General features: G+C 45.4%; 1 protein-coding gene across 1 annotated transcript; it reads right to left on the bottom strand.

The window, feature by feature from the left end:
* Positions 1 to 1,964: 1,964 nt before the first annotated feature.
* On the bottom strand, positions 1,965 to 20,853 carry E2F7 (E2F transcription factor 7). The gene is made up of 12 exons (XM_061994447.1): positions 20,773 to 20,853; positions 16,978 to 17,253; positions 14,846 to 15,014; positions 11,994 to 12,275; positions 10,169 to 10,327; positions 8,982 to 9,119; positions 7,989 to 8,165; positions 7,261 to 7,345; positions 6,214 to 6,700; positions 5,085 to 5,346; positions 3,450 to 3,871; positions 1,965 to 2,141 (listed from the first exon to the last, which is right to left on the bottom strand). The coding sequence occupies exons 1-12, from the start codon at positions 20,851 to 20,853 to the stop codon at positions 1,965 to 1,967; spliced, it is 2,715 nt and encodes a 904-aa protein (XP_061850431.1).
* Between the last annotated feature and the right edge of the window lie 1,063 nt (positions 20,854 to 21,916).

The raw sequence follows: 21,916 nt of genomic DNA, 5'->3' as shown, positions 1-21,916 counted from the left end.
TTGCAGCCTTGACAGCATCAAATACATACCAGTGGAAGTGCAGAGGCAGCACTGTGCCAATTACACACCACTTTTCAAAGTGAAATCAATTTAAGGGGGTGTATAAGAAGAAATAATTCAGAAACAAGAGTAATAACTGTAGTGTAATTACAAGAAAACCAACACAACCAGCCTTAAAATTGAACAGTCTGAAGGTTTCTCTTTACCACCCCTGATAATTTTCCTATGATAATTCTACTATAGATTTTCTTTCATTGAGGGCTAACCAGCCCCTCTTATAAGGCTGTTATTGGTCTATTCTAAGATAAGGCCACATTACTCAAACTCCCCCCTTCACTAAAATTCTTTAATTCCATTTATTAATACTTTTTGTTATAAAAACAAAAACATCAACAAATCCCCAGATCCCAAAGTCCAAGCCTCTCCTGGCTGATGAAGCAGCCCATCTGACAGCATCCCTGCCCTTGGAACACCAGTACCAATGAGGGAAAAGCTGATAATGCCGGCCCTGGGTTTGCTAAAAGCCCAGACTAACATGATGTCACTGGCAACACTTCCCATCTTTTGATGAGGAAACTGCACCAACTTAATTGCAGATTGCTACACCAGTGAAAACATACCCAAGCCTAAGGGCATTAGCTCTTCAAATGATGTCCTATATTACTAATAGCACCATGCATTATTTGAGGACACCGAATGTTAACTGTTAGTCTTTTCTTCCTCTCCATTTTTTCCCTAAGAAATACAGAGCCTTCCACACGCCCCCCCCCCCCCCCCCCCCTTCCAAAATTCACGGCTCCTGCTCTTTTTAGCTTCATTTCATGGTTTGGATAGGTATGTGCCAAAAGATAAGATCTCCCTTGTCTTCCAAGTATGCTCAAAGGCACTATTAATTAGTTATGAAAGCCCTGGGAGCAAAGTGTTAGGCACTTAGCTACAAACCCTTCAAGCAGACTTAAGTAAACTGCTCAGTAGGCACTTCAGCAGTCTCAGGTTAAGACTGAATCTAATCATGTGGTTAACGGTTCCTCAATCATAAAGTCCAGTCTACAGAGAAATCTTAACACAGCCCTCTCAAGCAGCTGGTCACTCAAATTACTTGGTCAAACTCACTTAAAGAATCAGGCTTTGTATTTTTTACATCTAACTCGTACATTTTTCTCACAGTAAAAGAAATTCAGAAACCCAAGGACTAATACAGCTCATTAACACCATTTTTAAAATGTTAACATTCACAGTTATTTTGGTCTTAATATTGGTTTCACGTGTATACATTCAATCATATTGTGTTGTGTTATTACTAGGTTTTTCTAACCACAAGTGCTGGGCAAATTGTACAACAACCAACTGACATTCAAGTAATCCTACCCTGAGAAAATCTGTTATTCTGAAGTGGCAAAAACCCTTTTTTTTGCACTAAATCCCACTCTGATGTATAAAATAAATAGCAAGAGGCTGCAGTGTGGAAGGGAGGCTTTGACAAATTGGAACCAAGGAAGCAGTTGCTCTCACAACTGCAAAAGTTTATCATTTTCACCACAGATTTACTCAGGGTAAGTAGAGTACATGCAAAACAAATGCTTACCCCAGATAAGTGCTAGACATCTCACTTAAAACCATGAATAAAGAACGCCTGGGGACTCCAAGAAAAATCTGTTTGTATCTCCTCACAGCAACAGAGTTAGTTCTCCAAATTAAACCCACAAACACCCCAATTTGATGCCCACAAGACCGTGTGAAGCATAGCACCTGAATTTCAATCAGTCCTGAGGGAACAGTTCAGTACAAAGTTTTCAGGACCAAGGATGATTTGTGGTGAACAGAACTGGTGAGTGACCAGGTAGCGGGGCAGCGTGCCAGAAGGGATGATATCTGAACGTGCTCCTCTTGTCAGGTAAGAGCTTGCTCTCTTGGAATTGAGACAGAGTCCTGGGACAACCTGCCCCCCTTTGCCATGAGTGGAGTTAGTCAGGGCTGGTACTAGAGATTTCCAGTCTCCTCTGCACGGAGCTGGCACTTCTGGTCTGGTTGCCTTCATTTTTCTTCCACGCGACAGGGTCTCCAAGGCTTCCAGGAGTTTTGAAAAATGCCTCGTGTCGTGCAGGACGAATGCTCTTGGGAGTGAGGGGAGCTGAGGAAGGCTGTTTGTGAAACAAAACCAAAGCAGTTCAGCAGGGTCTTCTCAAAGCCGACATGCAAGCATGGAAACAGAAGACAGCTTGTAGACATTAAGCCCTGTACCCTGCTACTAAAGGGAACCATGTCACACGTCCTTTCAGAAGCTCCACTTGAAAAGCTACAGCTTTTGCCCTTTTTTGTTCTGGAGCTGCCTGCCAGTACATCATTGCTGGAGGCTGAAAGCCTCTATCTCATTTCCAACTTAAATGTATTCATGACTAGTTCATATTCATTCATTCTTATGCCAGTCCTGTCCTTTAGCTTAAATGGCTCTTTCCCTTCCTTGATGTATTACTCGCTTCAGTTATTTGTTAGCATCAAAACAGATCTAAAATAAGTCTCCTAAACTCTGTCTGCTTCTGTTTAAAGTGTTATTCTACTGCAACCTCTAATGTAAGTATCTGTAATCAGATCAGCTGCCAACCAGACTCTATTAGAGACTTTTTCTAAAGCGCCAACAAGAGATACACAAAGTAACATTCATAAAGCTTCCCAAAGTTCCATCTGTTTGTCACTGCATTAATCTATAGAGAAACAAATCAGAGATTTAGGAATGCAAACTAAAGCAGTGCCAAAATGTCGCTGCTAATTGTTGTAAAGAACCAGGTAACACAGGGTGACCTGGCTGGTTTGTGTCACTTGAGCTGTGGATAAATGAGTCCTTCACTGCTAAACTTCTCCTTTTTACTAACTCCCTGTTTCTATGGTAGGTCTTTGAAAAATATCTTTACAAGAAAATCAACAAAACCCGCAAGAATCATTTCACCCCCCAGTTCTGATGCTGAAGAGAGGTCAGAATGGGAGTGAGGAAGTAATCCAGGATATCACTAAGAAAACGCTGCAGCTAGTTGGCTCCTGAATTCCAGCGATTCTCCTGCCCAGCTAACCTGTTTCTGTGGCTCTTGCATAACCCATTTACAGACAGTGACAGTGGCAAACGGGGACAAAATATCAACTTGGATTTCTGGGGAAAAAACATTGCAGCTCTTTCCTCCCCACCACCCCCCTATTCCTGCAGGATTTTTTAAGGTTTTTAGTACTTCTCAATTCCTGTAAGGTTTTTTTAACACTCCCCTCTTAAAGGCCCAGGGTGCCATGCTGGGCCATGTCTATAGCACCACCTCATGCTCTGCTGCTGCTGCAGCTGGGTGTGCCACAGAGCCCAGCTCCCACGTGGGATCAGCGCCAGCCGACAGCCCAAGTTGCCCTCCCCTCAGCCCTTGTGGTCTGGCACTGCTGGCTCACCTCCCCCAGCCAGCTTTGGCCCTCACCTGCTGCAGCTTCAGAAGGGCCACGGGATGTCCCAGGCACACTGAGGAGTCCAGTTTGAGGGCACTGCACGGCCCAGTGAGCGCGGGGCTCAGGTGCAAGGCGGGGGCAGGTGGCTGCTGCGGCTCTGGCTGCGCGGGAGGGACTCCAGGTGCAACCACTGCTGTGGGGCCTATCAGAACGGGCGCTGTGGGGGCCAGCCCGGGCACACTGAAATTCACGGAGGAGGTGGCTGAGAAGGAGCCTTCGGGAGCTGGTGAATGAGGACTGGGGGCAGTGGGAGAACAGACGAGAGGAAAGGAAGCCAGGGCTGCTGACGGCACGACGACGCAGGGGACGCTCAGAGAAGGCAACTGGCTCGCAGCCAGGCTCACAGCACCAGAGGCTTGGTTTGCAGAGAACAGAAAGTTAAAACTGCTTAATCCTAAACCAAAGAGAGAAAGAGCGAGGTATTAATACAGCTGACAAATTGGAATTAAGCTATTATAACTTCATCTAGAACAGGAAAGAGGGATGGCAAAAAGAGAGAACAGCTGCCCAGGAAGAAAACTGTGACGATAAGAAGAGAAAAAAACCCCTGTCATAAAAACCTGTGACTCTTCTGTCAAGCTCCCTTTCTCTACCTGCCTCCATCTCCCCCCCTACTGCTTGCTCACTGTATCTGCACCCATTTACTCAGTCCATCCGAAGCACCAACCATACACCTTGCTGGTTTTTGCATTTAACTTCAGGTACAAGCAGCATTTTGGGTGAGCAAGCTCTTTTTTTACTAACAGGAATCGTATCCTATGCTGTATGAAAACATCTGCACTGCTTTTAATGAGGCAAAAAGCCCAACAACAAATGGGAAACACAAAGACAGAGCCCAAAGACATTTTTTTCTGAGAACAGTTGAAATAGTGTTTTGAAACAGAAGCTGCCGTTTCCCAGTTTGTTTGACCTTCCAAAACACCAGGATCAATATTTTCAAACTAAGCATCTCCATCCTCTAAGTGAAATCCCACAGACCCCACTCTGTGCCTCAATGGAATCAAATACTGAAGGAGTAGTCATGGACATGTGCCACACATATCCCATTCCCACAAAGCACTCTTCTGCTCCACACAAACACAGTCATGAAAAACCCACAAAATCCTCCTGTAGTCCCCAGGATACAAAATCCTCTTGTGGTATTTTCAGCTACTTCCTCCCCATCCCTGCTGCATCCTTCAGGCAGGCCTGGCTATACTCCCAGCACCTCAGTTTTTGTGGGGTCATCCCGATGATGCACGTAACAAGAGAGTGTGAAGTTCAGAGATGACCACATTCACCCACTCAGGGGAAGGCTGTTGCACAATTCTGGCTGCCTTACTGCCAAACCCAGCCCAGCTCCCTCAGGTTTTGAATGCTGGATAGGTGTCTCTTTAGCCACACATAATTCAAGCATGCTCATCTCTATTATAATGTTTGAGTACCTCAGAAAAACACCTTTTTCAGAGAAGCAACAATTGATCTGGAGTCAAGAGAACTCAGAGCTATTAAACTACTACAGAGAATGGCTGACAGATATTGTGCCAAATACAGCTCAGGGAGATCTTTCCATTTGAACAGATCAGTGAACAGATGCAGAAGTTTGAGTGTCTCATGGCTGTCCTTACCGGCAGCGGGCTGTACATAAAGATACTGTGGTAGGAAAAGTTGATTGGCGTTTTCTTTAGAGAGGTGCTCTTTTCCTAGAGAGAGTTCGTCAGGGTCTTTATTCTGAGACCATTTTTCTTGCTCCTGAGAATCTAAAGGTTTAGTAGACTCCTTATCTGCAGCAACCGGACTTGCAAGGTCAAGAGGAAAAGCTTCTATATTTTCAGCAGATGTACAGCCACTTCCAGGGGTAGATTCTGCATTGGGTGACTCAAAAGGCTTCTAAGCAAAAAGAAAAAAGAGAAAGTGATGAATTCAAACTGAAGTAACACAGTCCAATGTCTCTCATCCACCTTCCTTACCTACAGAATAAAATGTGCAGAGGCAGCACAAAATTCACTAGCTAGTTACCTAGTTAAGAATTTTATTTGAGGTCTGAAGTACAATATTAGTGACACCTGAGCCCTGTACTGTAGGCCACTTTCATTATTTGGAGACACTAGATAAGAACCAGCTGAGCTTCAGGACTTGCTTCTCTTTACTGATAAGGAAAAACACCTGTTTCAAATGGTTTATGTTCAAGCACTGATGTGATCTTGAGCCTGACCCCCATTTTCAGTAGTTAAGAAAACTGTGAGATAGATGGACTTCACCTTCACCACCCCCTCCTTCTCTCACCAGCCACTGTGGGCAACACTGGGCATGAAAGAGAGAGAAGGACTCAAGGCTGAAGAGTGGGGGCAAAACAGAAATCACATTTGCTGTAGCTCGGAGGAGTAAGGAATGCTGCTGCTGTTGGGGAAAGCCCAGGCTAACAGGAGAAGATGAAGAGTAATAGCCAGGTTGATTTCTTCTCCTCTAGCGGGCTGTTTTGTTGTAAGACAAACAATCAGGACACTGACTCCAAAGAACAACTGAGCAACATTTCACCTATGCAAAGCAATTACAGTTGGTTTCCCCTGGTAGCGTGAGAACATCTCCCAGTTAATGCCTAGACTTGCTGCCACAGCACCCTTAAAATTTTACTGGCATGTGGGAGGCAGCATCTGAATCTGTGACAGCAGTAAAGTTTCTGAAAACACTGTCTTTGGGCAAAAGACTTTCCCTGCTAACAGGAAGCTTAAGGGATAAGAAAATTCTCTTATTTACCTTGGGCACCACAAGCGAGAGGGGCACATCACTCTGCTCCACGCTGGGCTTTTTAGCAGGGGGCTCATCGTACCCCACAGGTGTGGAGGGTGACACGCTTCTGCGGGAGCCGCAGTTTGGGCTGGTGGTCTCGGCGCTCCCCTTGCCCGCTGTTCCCGGCCCCGGTGGCGTATTCTCCTGCAGACCACTGCACAGCATGAACAGGGATGAAGATGGGAAGCACAAGAAGGGTTGGTTGGAGAGCAAGGCAGGTTTTCCATTTTCTGTTTTGGAGGCTGCCGGCACGGAAGGATGTACAGCTTGGCTGCTGACCCCATTTGGCAGCGAGAGGCTTGGCACATCTGCCTGAACCACGGGGAAAGCTGCCTGAGGCAAAGGGTTAACGCAAAAATCAGAGTCTCCGGGAACTGGAAGAAGGGAGAGAGGTGATTTTATGCTTGGGTTCCTTGCTGAATTTAATATCGTTCCTGAGGCACAAGCTGTACTCCTTAAAAAAAATAAAAGAGGAGAAACATATAGTCAAAATTAAAGCCCTATTTTATCCTTAAAAGTAAACAAGTACCTTGTTGGACAGAAACATGGAAAAATTCCTCCACCCCAAACCGCCACTTTTACACAGTTTACAAGGAGGGTCACTTTTTATAATTTCTGATTCTACAGAAACAGTCTTATCAGGTTTTTTTAGCAGAACAAAAATGCTTTCAGCTGCACCAATCATTCACAATGAATTCCAATTAGCATAGGTGCAGAGAAGACCCACTGATATGAGAGAAGCTCTTCCATGGAATCAATTTGTTCAGCCTACCCGGACAACACGTGAAAGGAGGCAGGGATGACCTACGCTGAAGCTAAAGGATAACAATGGTACAAGTACCAGGTGGGTATAAATTTGCCATGAAAAAGACAAAAGCCACACTGAGCCCTATCAGCATTGAAATAATAGTGACACTGACAATTTTCTCTCTCAGTCTCATCAATGAAATCTAGCCTTGAACTAGACATGACAAGCAGGAAGCTGAAAGTGGATGAGAGTCAAGACCAACCTACCTAGTATCTTCCTCTATTTCCTGCCTGCAGACAGTTGTTAGATTTATCATTTTGGAACAATATTCATCTGAATTCACAACATATCCTGAAAGAATGAAGAAGCATTCAATTAATAACAGGTAGGTTCACCAAGTATATTTTGATACTGGCCATATAAAATAATTGGTATAATTTTTCTATCCTGGCACATTTTTATAACATCCACTAATCACCTAGAGCCAGAACCTGCAAGACACTCAGAACTCTCAGTCCCACTGGAGAGGTGCTTGACATCACCATTTCCTAAAAGAGGGAACTGTAAAAAGCCCTGTAATTGCTTTGTCTTTTTTAATGGCTATCCATTAGATTGTTACAGTAAACTCCACTATCTTAGCAACCATAAAATAAAGCAAGCTTTTGTGGCTAAAGAATCATTCTTTATCTACACCAAATTTTAACAGAAGAAACTGCAGTACAGTTGTAGTTAGTGGAGAACAGAAACATTTAGCAGAAAACAAACTGCAGATTCAAGGCAGTATGGCCCAGAATAGTCTCACCTAACTTCAGTGCTTGACTTGAGGATCAAAACCAGATGTATCATCACAAGGGCAGTATAAATATAGGCACCTTCCAAGGAGAATTCACATATTCAACTGGGCTGATTCACCCAATCAAGTGCCTTAAATTGGTGGGCTCACATTTTGGCAGATTCAGTGGGATACAGAACAACATGCTTGATCAGTAATTACCTTGCCTCTCCTGACGTGGGCTGTTGGGCTCTGAACTGATCCTCCTTTTGGCCTCTTCACAAGGCCGTGCACCATTAAATGAAGCGTGACGGGTAAACCTTTGCTTTCCAGTAGCAGAGGCTCCCCTCTGCATCCCTGGCAGAGGATCAGATGTTGGGCTGTGCCCTCTCGGCTCATCTGTAGGAACATAATTTTGTACAATAGTCCTTCAGGAAACACAGCTCTTTGCCATGTTACCAAACTTGGCCAGAAGAGAAGAGGTAACCTCTGTACCACTCAAATCTCACAACACTGCAGCAGGCCTAAGCTCAGTAAGCACCGGCAGACAAGGTAAGGGCTTCCCTCCTTTCCATTCTGTGGCAGCTACAGCAGCAGCTACACTCTACTGTGTGTAAACAGGAGAAGAAAGAGTACTAAGATGGCATTAACACTGTCTTTCACTTATACTTGGTCCTGGCACTGGCCTGACCGAAGTATATTACTAAGGACTTTCCTCTGCTCTGACTTCTAGCCAAGAAGCAGCAGCTTACAGAGATGTTTTGGCCTGCTGCCTCCTCTGCAGACAAACCAAAAGTACATGGGGATGCAAGCAAGAAACAGCTCTGCTCTACCTTGCTAAGTCCCCTTACACAGAAAATAACTCACCGTCTAATTATGATGGCAAGTGAGATTTTGCAACTCAGACAAGCTGTGGAGCCAGATTTGGAGATGTAGGTATTATCTACCATTGCTATGTAACTCACAGAGTAATTCACATAGTTATGTAAGTTAATGTAAAAATACCAGCAAGACACAGTATCCTTCAACATCTCTCCACAGCTCCAGCCCTGGAGCGTAAAGTCTACAAACGGTAAATGTTGAGCTGTCCAGCAGCGAACAATGGCAGGGTGGACAACAAATGCCAACCCATTCTTTACACTCAAAAAACAACCTTTTACCACTTGGGAAGGGCTTATCAAAAACAAGAGAAGAGATGTGAGCTACAGGAGTTACCTGTCTTTCCAGGGAATTCCACAGGCCCAATCCACTTGAAAGCCGGTTTGCGTCCTCGCTCCTCTGTCACATGAACTTTCTTGATCAAGCTTAAGCTGGTGAGAACATTGGCGATATCATAGAGCCTTCGTACCTTTGCTAATAAGAAAGGGCAGAAATAGTCAAGCCAGTCAGGTTTACAATGCACTCAGCACATATTTACTTGGCTGAGGCCAGAGTATTGCCTCTGCTTTGACAGATGAGGCAGGTAAAATCAAATTGGGATGGACTCAAGCCACATTCTGTGAAGCTTGCCATGCCAGCTCCTGTCTGCTTGTCACTGCTCCCTCCTATATCATATGCTCGTCCATCTTAGCTGCTCAGCTTTAAGCTCACCTACCTCATTTTGATGGAAATGAGTTAGAGAGTGATTACATTATCAGCTTGCCAAGAAAAGGCAACTACCTCCAGGTGAGGTAAAGACAAGCACTTGGGGGCAAGAGGCACATACATGCATGGCTGATCAAAAGAGGACACATAGTTATCATCTTAAAAATTTAACACTCTTGGAAAAGTCTCTGTGACTCCAATAAATAACACATTTGAGTCAAGTATGACAGCCACAGGCTGTGCAGCTAAACTCACATCCCTCCTGGTATTTAGGGTAGAATTCAAACACTGAACCTCAAGTACTTTATTTTAGAAGTGCTTCAAAGACTTAAAAGCTTTTATTTTAGAGGAACTATTTACTAGTGCTGAGTTTTTCCATGTTGCCAAGGGATCGAAGCACTAGTCCCACTAACTGAAAAGCAAATTGCTATCCAGTTGTGGAAGATTTCTGGGGTAAAAAGAAGAAGTAACACATTTCTGCAGACAAGAAAATTAATTCCATTACATTAAACATGCTTCATTCCAGTAAATTCTGAAAAGTCATTCAGAATGGTACAGGAAATAGGGCTAAAGTATGAAAAAATACGCAAAAAAACAAGCTAAAACTTGGAGATACTTGTCAAATTTATTCATCCCCACCCCAAGCTCTGTTTCACAAACTGCCATATACAATTAAAAAAAAAACAAACCATTTTTGCAGCCAAAAGTTCCTGATCTGCTCTTGCTGTTACCTACTGGCACGCAAGCAGGTAACCAAATATACCCCTGTTTTCTTTTACTCACTGACTGATTGATTCATCTTTCAACAGCCAGCTTACTTTTAAATTTGCTGTGGTCCACTGTATCCTGGGTCTCTTCTATCAGGATCTTTGCTGCGATGTCCAGAGTAACTATCTTGGTCTTGGAGACAAGGAACAGCATGACAAACTTTTGGCTCATGATCCGCAACGACTTGTCCTTTCTGCTGTTTGCAGATGCTGTGTTACAAATAATACCCAAGCCTCTTAGCGTATGTTATCCATCACAGCCAGAAAACTAGCAAGTAGGTTTCTCACACACAAAAGGGGAAAATATTTCCTTGTCACAGGAAGCAAAAATCTTTTGAAAGGTGGCAAATAACTGAGTGTTCTGGTTTAGCAAGGAGCAGCTTTTGGCTTAGTAACAGGGGGAGCGGGTTGCAGTGAAGACCCGGTAAAGAGTTTGCGGACCCTCCCCCGGCTCCTGGGTTCACACCCACCTCCGCCCGGCTGGGCCAATCTGGCGCCTCTGCCATCACTATTTAGGGGACGGGAATTTGAAATGCGGGGCAGGAGGTGTAAGAGGGATACAGGATGGAGGCGACCACGCGGACCCTTCAGCCAGAGAAGGAAGGAAGGAGGAGCAGTAGACCGGAGACCCTTCTGCAAGCCATGGCGAGAATGCAAGCTGTGCCCCTGAAACCTGTGGAGATCCGTGGCAGGACTGAGAGCCACCAGCAGCTCCATGTGAGTGAGCCCGGACGGGCGAGGGACTGTGTGGCCCAGGCCGTGTTGGAGAGCCTGTGTGCCGCAGAGCAGCCCCACACGAGAGGCAGAGAGGAGCTGCAGCCTTTGGAATGGGTGCACGTCGGAGCAGCCCGTGCAGGGCTGCCATGCGTGTGAGTTACCCCACGGACTCGCAGGGAGGACTGGTGTGGAGTTCACCCGTCCTGAGGAGGGACAGACGGCAGAAGCTATTGGGAGCAGACTGACTGAAACCCCCACTGCCTGCCCCCCCGAACCGTTCAGGGGGGGGGCAAGGTAAAAACCTCGGGATCAGGGCTCTGAGCCCGGGAAGAGGGGAGGTGTGGCGGGAAGGTGTTCTTAAAAAGGCTGGTTGGACTTTCCATTGATGTATTACTCTGTGTTGTTTCGTTTTGGTTATGTTTTGGTTTTTTTTTTGGGGGGGGGGGGTATGTTTTAGTTGATGTTGCATTAAATTATTTTCTGCTTTCTTCCCCAAACCGAGTAGCCTGGCCTGTTTTGTCCTGGACCTTAAGCGGCAATTAAGCCCTCCCTGCCCTCGAGCAATTCTCAGCCTCTTCGGTACTTGAGGCTAATCGTGGTCTTTGTTCCCTGATGGGCCTAAACCACGACACTGAGTAATGCAGACAGGGTCTCTCTTCAAGAGGCAATAAAAAGTAAAGCTTGCAGAAATGGCTTTTAGAAAGTCAGATTCCAGAGATTATTCTACACTACGTTATGCTGTTTTGTGCCACTACAATTTTGTGACTCCAGAGGACTTTTTAACTTAAACCACTGTGGACATAGATGCAGCATATATATATATGGGCAGCATGCAAGCAGTGGGCAAAGGGAAGATGGAACCTTCTGTCAGGATAAAGCATTTAATGTCAGGTATGAATGAGGAAAAACGAACTGGAGTGTCCGGCAGAAGCTCCTGCCTGATTTTAAGACAGAGGCAAAAAAAAGATCTGTCCTGTGACCTGTGCTAAGGACAGGATAGAGGAAGAATTCTGTCACTTCCATGGTGAATTCAGCACCTTTTTGCAAATATTTTTTTTTACTACTTAATACAAAAGAAAAGTGAGGGGAAAAGTCACAGACTAAACTGGAGAAAGAGACTTGTGTCTGAGTGTCACATCATACATGCTAGTTATCTTACCAGAGGTGCAATCTGGTTCTGAAAAGTCCAGTAATGGTCCATCTTGAGAATCTGGAATCGTGTCCTTTTTCCTTTCTCCAAATTTGTACTCCAAGTCCTGCTCCTTGTGCTGGAGGAGCATTAGGTCTCCATACTGCAGCTCTCCTGCTTCCTGGAGTGTTCTCAGAGTCTGTGTGAGGTTGTGCCGACCGTGCCAGCAGTACTGGTTCTTGGCCACACGGCTAACCAAGTGCAACGACTCCAGGACATTCACTATATCATAAATCCGTCTCCGCTCGACTCCTGTGTTAAGACAGCGGAGGAATAAAAGAGACAGAGATGCTCATTGAGTTTGAATGTGTTCCTCAGCAGAAGCAAAATACAGAACAGGCTGAGTGTTCATGAAAGATTTTTCACTGTTTGCCTGGACACATTACATTAGATCCATCCCTACTTCCGTTTAAGAACTGACTTCTGTGTGGTCAGCCCCACAGACATGATGATCTTTGTCCATTTTCTAATTGCCAGCCCAGACACGGCTTCAGCTTAAAGCATCTGCACTGTGTTTAGGAGAACTGAATGTAGTCTGTCCAGCCCCACTCACTCAGACCTCCCCAGACTGCCCTGAGTTTTTCCAGAGTGCTTTGGCCCTTGTCACCAGAGAGCTTCAGAGCTCAGACACATACCTACACAAGCCTGTGTGTAACGGAGGGCAGAAAAGGGTCTGAGCTTAGCGCTGACACAGCGTAGATATAAAAGCCCATTTCTAAAGGAACCAGCGGGAGTGTGGTCCTCGGCTTGCCTTTCCAATGGCACAACTTGCTAAGCATGTGCCAAGCAAAGGAGAACCAAGGGATGCACAAGGTTAAAAGCAGTGGAGAATGAGACCCACCATTTCCAAATGCAACAAAAGGGAGGCCTCAGCACCGGGTGGGGCTGCACCAATGGGAAATCTATGAAATACATTCAACTTGAGTTCAGCCTGACTGATGTGAGCATGGTTGAGGACTGAATACGAACAGGCGAGTGGCTCTGCTCACTGTCCTGTGGATGCATGTCCAGTGCTGCTTGAAGCATGGCTTATTATGTACAACACAGTGCACTAAATGCTGGTGGCATCATCTGCACTAGAAATCCCATATGGGTTAATATCAGCTGAGCAGAGCAAGTGCTGGCCGAGGGGAATGGTTTTGAAACACTCCCCTGCAGAAGACAAGGCCTTGATACAACTGTTCACTCATCTAGAGAATACAGACAGTATTTACCAGCCTCAAAGGGATATTAGGATAAACAATTCCTGAGTATTTCCAAGTGTGTGGAGATCTTGGAGTGAAACATACTCCAGAAAAACAGGAGCGCTACATATATCCTGATGTCTGTCAGGCACCAGCCGCACAGCTCCTTCTGAGGTCTACCCACAGATCTTTGGTGAACACAGCAATATATATTTGTAGCAAAAGCTGTATTACAACCATTATTTGTTACACAGAGAGCAGCAACATCAGCAGTGAATAAGTTTCCAGTCACTGAAGTGGATACAGGCAAGCAAGGAAGTGTAAACCAAAGGGAAAAGAACAAACAACCCCTTCTGGGAGGTAAAATTATCAACAGTCAGTTTTAAAACAGTTTCTAGTATTTACGAAAGCAGGAGGCTCCTTCCTTGGAGGTCTTCAAGACCTGCCTGGACATGTTCCTATGTGACCTGATCTAGGTGGACCTGCTTCTGCAGCGGGGTTGGGACTAGATGATCTCTAAAGGTCCATTCCAACTCCTACCATTCTATGATTCTATGAAAGTAATGCCACTCCCAACAGAGAATAAAGCACTACACATGTTCTGCTGTACCAGGTTGGAGCTTAATCATCTCCTACAAACACAGAAAAGAGTAACTGCAAAATCTAAAAGAACAAAGTTAAATCAATTTCTTAAAGAATTTACTTCATCTGAATTCTCTCCTATTTCCACTTCTCATTACTAAGGCGAATAAATGAGTATTTCAAGGACTTTCTTAGCAAAGTCACAGAGGACATCATTCTTGTGTTTCCTTTCTTCCACAGACACGTTATTTTTGCCACCTCTTTTCTGTTTAATACCTGAGTTCTAAATCTAGACACAACATCTATTTAGTTTAAGTCTGATTTTGTAAAGCCTTTCCTAGCTAAAAGACAATCTGGATCTTTTTGTTATTGGTGTGACGTGGATGAGTTCTCTCTCACAAGTTTTATTCTCTCAGATATTTCATTAATCTTTTAACTAAGACCAAATCTAAGAGCACATGGAGCAAACAGGTTACTTGATACCTTCTTGCCACTTCAATACAACACATTTTATCATTCTACTCTTGAAGGTCTCCTGGTAACCTTGCCTCACAAGAGATCTTAGCTTTATCTTTAAAGCTAAGATAACCTTAATGAATCATGAGATTTTGGAAGTTATGAGGCACGTTACTGAAGTCAGGCAGTAAATCCACATGATTTCCTGCATCTACTGGTTTGCAATTGTTTCCCCAAACACTCCATTTTGACAAAATGTGTTGTTTCTAAGTTCTCCTCCAGAGGGTTTGTAACTCATAACTCCTTCAGCAAATTGAAAATTTAAGAAAGCAACAGAGCTGGTAAACAGCTGGATACGTCTGTCTAGTAAAAAGTATTGTCAGAAAGCAGATTTCAAAACAGTAATATTATCAAGCAGTAAAGACCCTTAGGAATAGCAGGCATTTCCAACTCTTGATTAGTATGATTAGAAGAGTGCCCAGACCCAGGGAAAGGCAGACCTTAAATGCACTCTGTAAGAAGGATGATCTTTTCAAGGCCCTCCTGTTATGTTAGGCTACCCCTGACAATGCATTACCCCATTTTTGCAGGTATACATACCAAGAATTGAAGCCACTTCATCCAGAGAAATGGTAGTTTTTTCTGTTGACAACGGATAACTTGGATAGCGAGCTAGAAACTTTTGGCACAAGAGTCCTAAGCTTTTCTGTTTTCTGCTGGGCCTCTGTTTTTCAAATTCATCAACCGTGCTGTCTTCTACCATATCATACTGCTAAAAAGTAAATGTTAACCTTTTAGTGCAGAGCTTTAGAATGGAGGTCTAGTCAAATGAGGCATATTTCACATGGCAGCAATATTTAAGCTCAGACTTCATATTGAGGGAAATACTATGGACTCTTTGCAAGTGCAGAGCACATGGGTAACACTTTTGCTTGCAAGCTTTTTTTAATCCATCCTTAAGAAAGAACTACAGAAAAGCTCTTATCTCTGAGATTGTAAAATAATGGTTATGCACAAGGAAACAAAACACTAAGAGACCAAACCTGAGACCTAAGACCAGTAAGTGGCAAGATCCCATTTGGAAGGCACATTTCTTTTTTAGAGAAGGAATATTCCCTCAAATGTCTCTGGACATAATAAACCAGAAGATGTACAAGCCATCAAAGACTCCCTCTTTCAAGAGATTTTATTGCCCTTTATGGTGCCTCTATAGCTTTAAGAAACAGGGAGGTGGGGGCAATGATTTCACGAACCTGTAAAAGATGCCACCCAGTGTCTGAACCTGAAGTTCAGTCATGCTGTTAGTTTAAGTGAATTCTGCAGTATGGCCCGAACATGGGTCTTTTTAGCCCTCCAGAGGGAAAAAACAACCTCTAACAAAGCTCTGATGGCAAAAATGTATGAAAAGGTATGTTTATTTATTGCAAAATCAGAATGATAGAGAACTTTTCTGCACTGATAACTTTGGGGTTCTGCTTGTGTCAAAAAAAGGTAAAAAATAATCTTGTTCTTTGGCAAATAAATCTGAGTGATGACAGACATTGAAATCCAAGTTTCCTTGCTTATGAGATCTTAACTATCCTTTGATGGCTGTGACTAAGTGATCTTGTAGCAGGCTGTTGCCTGAGTTTTATAGGGTATGGAAATGGCAGTATTCCTACAGTAATGCTTTTATATCTTTTGTAAGTTGATTTTATGTGTGGAGAGCATTATTAAATGCGTTACTGACTAGAAAATATGTGAACCCTTTTAGAGTAACCACCTCAAAAATGCTGTATGATCTTAGCAGGCTTGAAGGGGTTTTGACTTTTTTAACTTACTGGAAGCTACAATAGTAATTATCTTTAGCAAAATGTTTCTTCCTTTTATGACTATTTAAACTGGAGAATTTTCCAGACTACTATCGCTGTAGGTGTTGTAAAATCTAGGCTTGTAGACTGTTGTGTATCTATCAAATGATGCTTCTCATCAGAGGAAGACCCCAGAACTATCTTCCTCTCAATGAAATCACCAAGGAAGGATGTTCTACAAGAAATAATTCCAGAGAGTGAAAGCAGTTGTTATAACAAAGTCTGAAGGAAGAAAACTGTAATGATGCTGACTATGACCTGACGTTATCCTCTCTGTGGTTGGACTTCCTAAAGCGAGACAAGGGTTAACCCCTGCATTACCTGCGCCTTGACACGTAAAAATCTGCCAAACATTTGACTGTGCTGGCTGACTACAGCTGACTAGAGTTTAGGGGCTAGGGTGGAAAGGGGAGGAAGAGGGAGAACGGTTTTAACTGACCACTCTGTGGGCCTGTTGTAGACAAGGTGTAAGACTGCACAAGTATGTTGAAAAATATAGCCTCACCATCATCAAATGGCTTCTGAAAATGATGCCTGTCTGTTCAAAATGGTCTGGCAATTTTATTTCTAATGCAGTTCTGAAAATAACATCAGAAGTACATAAGCTGGGGAAAATGGCAGGTTTAAGCTCACTTCCTTCACTGTCCTTATATTCAGGCTCTTCAGCTGTCTTGGGTCAGTTAACTAGTAAGACAATTACTTTCAGTCTTTGAAAGTCCTACTGATCAGCCAGGGCTGCACAGGCAACTGTCCTGGGGAACGTTTCACAATTCTGCAGCTTTCCATAAGGAGCGAAGGACCAGTTAGAAGGAAACTGAAGCACAGCCTAGGAAGAGGTCTGAGTCCTAACTGAACATAAGGTAATCATATTCTGAGTCTCACCTGTGACAAATCAGATGTGTCACTCTGCTCACTGTTTTCTATAGGTCTGAACAGCTCTTTCTTCTTTTCCCTGTCCCTCATGTCAGGGCTAGCAGCACTAATAAGCATCTTCAGGTTAGCAGTGGGGGTCCAGGGATCAGGCTGAGGTCTGTCAACGAGCTTAACAGGTGTAATTGCATTTCTTTCCGGGGTGCAGCCTTTTTGCTTTGATAAATCAACTGGTTCATTCTTAATGGGAGTCTTTGGGGCCATCCTGGATCGATCAAATATGTTTTCCTATGAAAAACAGAAGGTTCTTTAGACACAACAGGAAAGAAAACAGTACAACAATCAATATCTTTGTTCTTATGAAGGTAATTGTAGTGAGTCATGCCTTGGCACTCATAGCTATATTTAGCACAGTTCCTCTGCCTTTGGAAGCAGTAAAATATTCTAGATGCTACTGTACCGGAGGCAGGGTATATGAGATACTGCCCTGAATTATAGAACCTGAGGTCAACCAGCCAAACTTGTGGCCTATCAAGCTTTTAAACTCCGACTGTTATTACAAAACAGCACTGCCCATGAACATAAATCACCAAAGTGGATCGAATCTGAAATAATTCATTGATCATATTACACTTAGCAAGAAAACAAGAGTCTTCTGCTTGAAAGGTCCCCAGTGAAAAGACATGCTGGGGATGGAGATTGGACTATCATAAAATGTCAGACTAAAGTGGATTTTCCTTCACGTGCAAGTGAAGTAAGCTTTGCATCTAGACTGTCTGCTGTTCAAAACAACAAAGAAAATGTCTATAAATCTTTCTAACTGAATTCCTTGACTACAGCTAAGAGCTGCTATAAGGAAAAGTCTAATTAATCAGTTGCTTTTTATCATTCTTTGAATGAAGCTCATAAGCTTCAAAAGAATTCTTCAAAGAATGAAGAACATAAGGTAGAATATAAGAAGTTGCACTTAACCACAAGGAAAAACTTCTTTCTTGCGAGAGTGAGGAAGCACTGGAAGAAGCTGCCTAGGGAGATTGTGGAGTCTCCTTCTCTGGAGGTTTTCAAAACACTCCTGGACACGTTCCTGTGTGGCCTGATCTGGATGAACCTGCTTTAGAGTAGGGGGGTTGGGCTGGATGGTCTCTAGAGGTCCCTTCCAACCCCTACCATTCCATGATTAGCTGGACTCCCTCCAGTCCCTAGCTGCAATCAAACTTTTTTTCACATTTCATCTTTGAGTGCAATGTTACCTCTTTCTCTTACTGCAAGAACTATTGCTACAGATCAACTAATTTCAAGCGACTGACTGAAGAAAGCATCTATGGTATCCTTGAGCTGAGAGATCAATTTTCGAGCAACAAGAGACACTGCTTCAATCTAGCCTGTAGTGCAAACAGCTCATAAAGACTAAATGAACAAAGGAGACAGGGTGCCAGACTGTCTTTCTTTGCAGGACATTAAAAATTGAGGTCCAGGTATCCTAAACCGGGCTCAGAGCAGGACTTCTGGAAATGTCTGCGCAGAAAGTTGTACTGTTGCTTTTTGCCCAGGGAGATCAATGTTCTGTTCTTAGGAGAACTGATAACTGGACTATCTAAATGCCCTACAAACGGGACACTGTTGGGTTATTTCTTCTACAATTCCAGCTAATATTGCACAGCAGTTTCTAGATTTAGTCCCTTGAAATGATTGCATGTACCTTAAATGAAATAAGAGAAAGCGAAGCGGAGAGATGATAATCACAAAGCTAGCAGAGCTTATAACTTGCTGGAATTGGAGCGAAGCTTTCGGAATCACAGCAAACTGCTTTTAAACTATAAATCAGGCATGAAGTTGTTTCCTCTTCAGTCCAGCTGTGGCTTTTTTGCTCTCAGTCTCGAAACAAGCAAGTCTTCTTGCTCAGACTAAGATTATCACTTCATTTTTTAAAGGTAATTTTGGAAAAATATGACATGTCACCTTTGAGGCCAGATATTGTTATTGTGTATTTTATTTTGTGCTGTGTTTAGTTACCATTGTTTTGCTGTAAGAATTTTCCCAAGTTTTGCTGTTTCTCTGGGATAATTCAGGTACAACTAGCTGATACAGATTCTTAAATAGGTGATTCCAAATACCATCTTAGCAGGTACAGCCTAGGTAGAAACCAGAAAAAAAGTTCTAGTAACAACTGAAACTGGCTTTTATTAGGAGCAGTCCTCTTGCATTCAAACTGGAAATTAATTTGGCACATTGAAAGCACTGTGCTCTGAGCACTGATGGAGAATGCTTCTGCACACGTTCACCTATGAATTACCCAAGAAGATGTAATAAATATATCTCCCTTTACAATTAACAGTTAGCCAGTTATAACTTATTACATGGTGATAAATAAGGGTCGATTTAGAGGCCATGTTACTTCTTGCAATATATGTTCACATAGTGTTGGCACTCAATATATCCTTGTAATTTCGTATTTGGCAGTGAATCAACATGTAATCTGTAATGGAGAGTCTGCATTTCCCTGCAGTTCCTCTTCACTATGGCTGGTGCTCATGGAACTGCAGTGAGAACTGAAGCAACCTGCCGTTCCCTTACCTCAAATTTTCACATTTGTGCAAATACCACAATGAAAAAAGTAGTGGCACTACATGAGAAGCACACATCTACTTAACAGATATGTATTTTTTTGAATGTCATAATTGCCTAGTAAGGTTTAGAAATGTTTTTACCTCCCTCTCACTTTTTTTTTTCCCAGTAGCTGCAATGTTCTGTGAACTCTTAACTGAATTCCACATAACTGTAAGGGCAGTTGGTATGAGATTCATCTTGATCCAAGCAGAGATGGCTTACAAATACATGACGAAAGGCTTGCTCAATAAACTTACTGTGTCAGCAGGAATTTTAACAAGTATCTGAGATAAATGGAGCTGAGTCTGACAAGAACTACTTGGTCTTTGAAAGACTTGGGTTGAACACGGACAGCTGATCAGTTTAGGAGACCTTACTGAGCAAGGTATGCCTGAGGCTATATAGCTTGTCATCTGGCTGGTGGGGTGGGAGAAGAATGATGAGCTTGTTCCTTGCTGAATGGCAGTGCCTAGCTTCTTGACCTGGGAAGACCACTGAATGGATATAGCCAGAAAGCAGCACGGCTGAAAATGCATCAGCACACTCAAATTGCTGCTAAATACCAGGACTACACTATTCCCAAGTCATGTTAGGCCTGATGTTGGTTAGGTTTTGAATGGTGAGTCTGTACAAAAATCTCCCCACCTTACTGAAAGGTAACCCAAGGGGATGCTGTTGTTTTGCTTATTAAGTGAAGTCTAAAAGCTGTTCCCCCGGCAATAATGGTCAAAATGTAATCATGTCACCTACTGCCAACAGTGGTGTGACTCACAGTTACTTTACTGGCCTTTTTGTCTTAACGGTAGTGCCAGGCAACCCGGTGCTCCAAGTGCCCCAGGTGAGATGCTGCTGAATGGGCCAAGATGGCAGGACAGCCTAGGGGCGGCAGTCCAGTGGCCAGCACTCCCAAGGCTGCCATCAGGGGCGACAGGGACACGATCCGGGGGCGCACGCCCGGCCTCCAGGTCCAACGCGCCTCCAAAGCCCTTGGGTCACGGCTCTGCACTCCTGCACGCACGGGGCCCGCAGCAGACGGCGGGGTGGCCGATCCCTCCGAATTCCCTGCCGCCCCCCGGGGCTCCGCGCTGCGCCCGGGCCGGCGCGATGCTCCACACTGGGAGAGGCGGAGGAACGCACGGGGGCTTCCCGCGGCGCCGGGGACAGACCCGACCTCCCGCCGCCTCCCCTGCGCTCGCTCACCTTCTGTGCCGCCTCGGCGCGGCCGCGCCGCCCCGGCCGGCCGCTCGCCAGGTCCCGCAGCGTCAGGACTCTCACCTCCATCTGCAAAGCGAGAAAGCGCTTTGAGCGCGGCCCTTAAGAGGAGCCGCTCCCGCCCCGGGGCAGCGTTCCCGTCCGCGAGAGGAGCGCGGCAGCTCGGGGCTACCCTCCCTAGAGCGGGAGGCGAACGCCCTGCCCCCGCGACGGCGGGAGGCTCCGCGCCCTCACTCACCTCGGCGGCGGCGGGCGGGGGGCGCGGGGCTGTGCCGCTCCCGCCAGGCGCCCTCAGACATCGCTTTACAATCCAGCCAATCAGGCGCGGCCCGCCGGGGAGCCCCGGCCGCGCTGCCGGCCAATCGGCGCGCGGGCAGGCGGCGCGCGGCAGCGGGGCGCGGGACCGGGCTCCCGCCCGCGCGGGGCCGCTTCGCTCCTTTTCTTGGCGCGGTCGCCGGCGGCCCTGCCTCTCTCCCTCCCCCTCCCCCTTCCCTCTCCCGCCAGCGCCAGGCGGGCCTCTGCCCGGCGGGAAACGGCCGCCACACACGCCCCTCTTCCCGACCGCTGCGGGGGCGGGTGTGGCGCTGAGAGGGCAGTTGCTGAGGGGAAAGCGCCAGGGGGACGCGATACGCGGGACTACGAACTCTGTCGTCCGGCTCCTTCTGGATCAGTCCTTAAATGTCTGAGGGGGAAGAAGACCTGAGGCAGCGTGAGGCGGGTGCAGCCTCTGCCATTCGACCACTGGCTCGCGGAAAACGCCGTGGCCTCGGGGGTCTGGAGGGGAAAACAGGGACGCCGAGCTGCGGGTCCCGCCGCGGGCTGGGCGCTGGGCTGTGGAGGCTGCTCCGGGGGTGCTCGGCACGGGGCCTGCGCTGCCGGCAGCTCCCCTCGGGCGGCCCGCGCGGGCAGCTTTACAGCTCAGCGCTGAGCGTTCCGAACAGGAGGCGAGTCTTCACCGCCGCTCCCTGAAACGGGGATCTACTGCCGGGGAGATGAAGCAGGAAGAGGCTTTGAGGGGCAGTCTGGCCACAAACTTTTCACGAGCCCCGAGTCAGTCTATTCTGTGTTTTCCCTTCCCTTGGTACCTCAGTGCATACTAAGATAAGGGAAGAACTAGGAGAGAGCCTTGTCC

Source organism: Colius striatus, chromosome 1, assembly GCF_028858725.1.
Source record: "Colius striatus isolate bColStr4 chromosome 1, bColStr4.1.hap1, whole genome shotgun sequence".
NCBI classification, from domain to species: domain Eukaryota; kingdom Metazoa; phylum Chordata; class Aves; order Coliiformes; family Coliidae; genus Colius; species Colius striatus.
The sequence above is the reverse complement of the archived record's forward strand: the minus strand, read 5'-3'. Positions and strand labels throughout refer to the sequence as shown.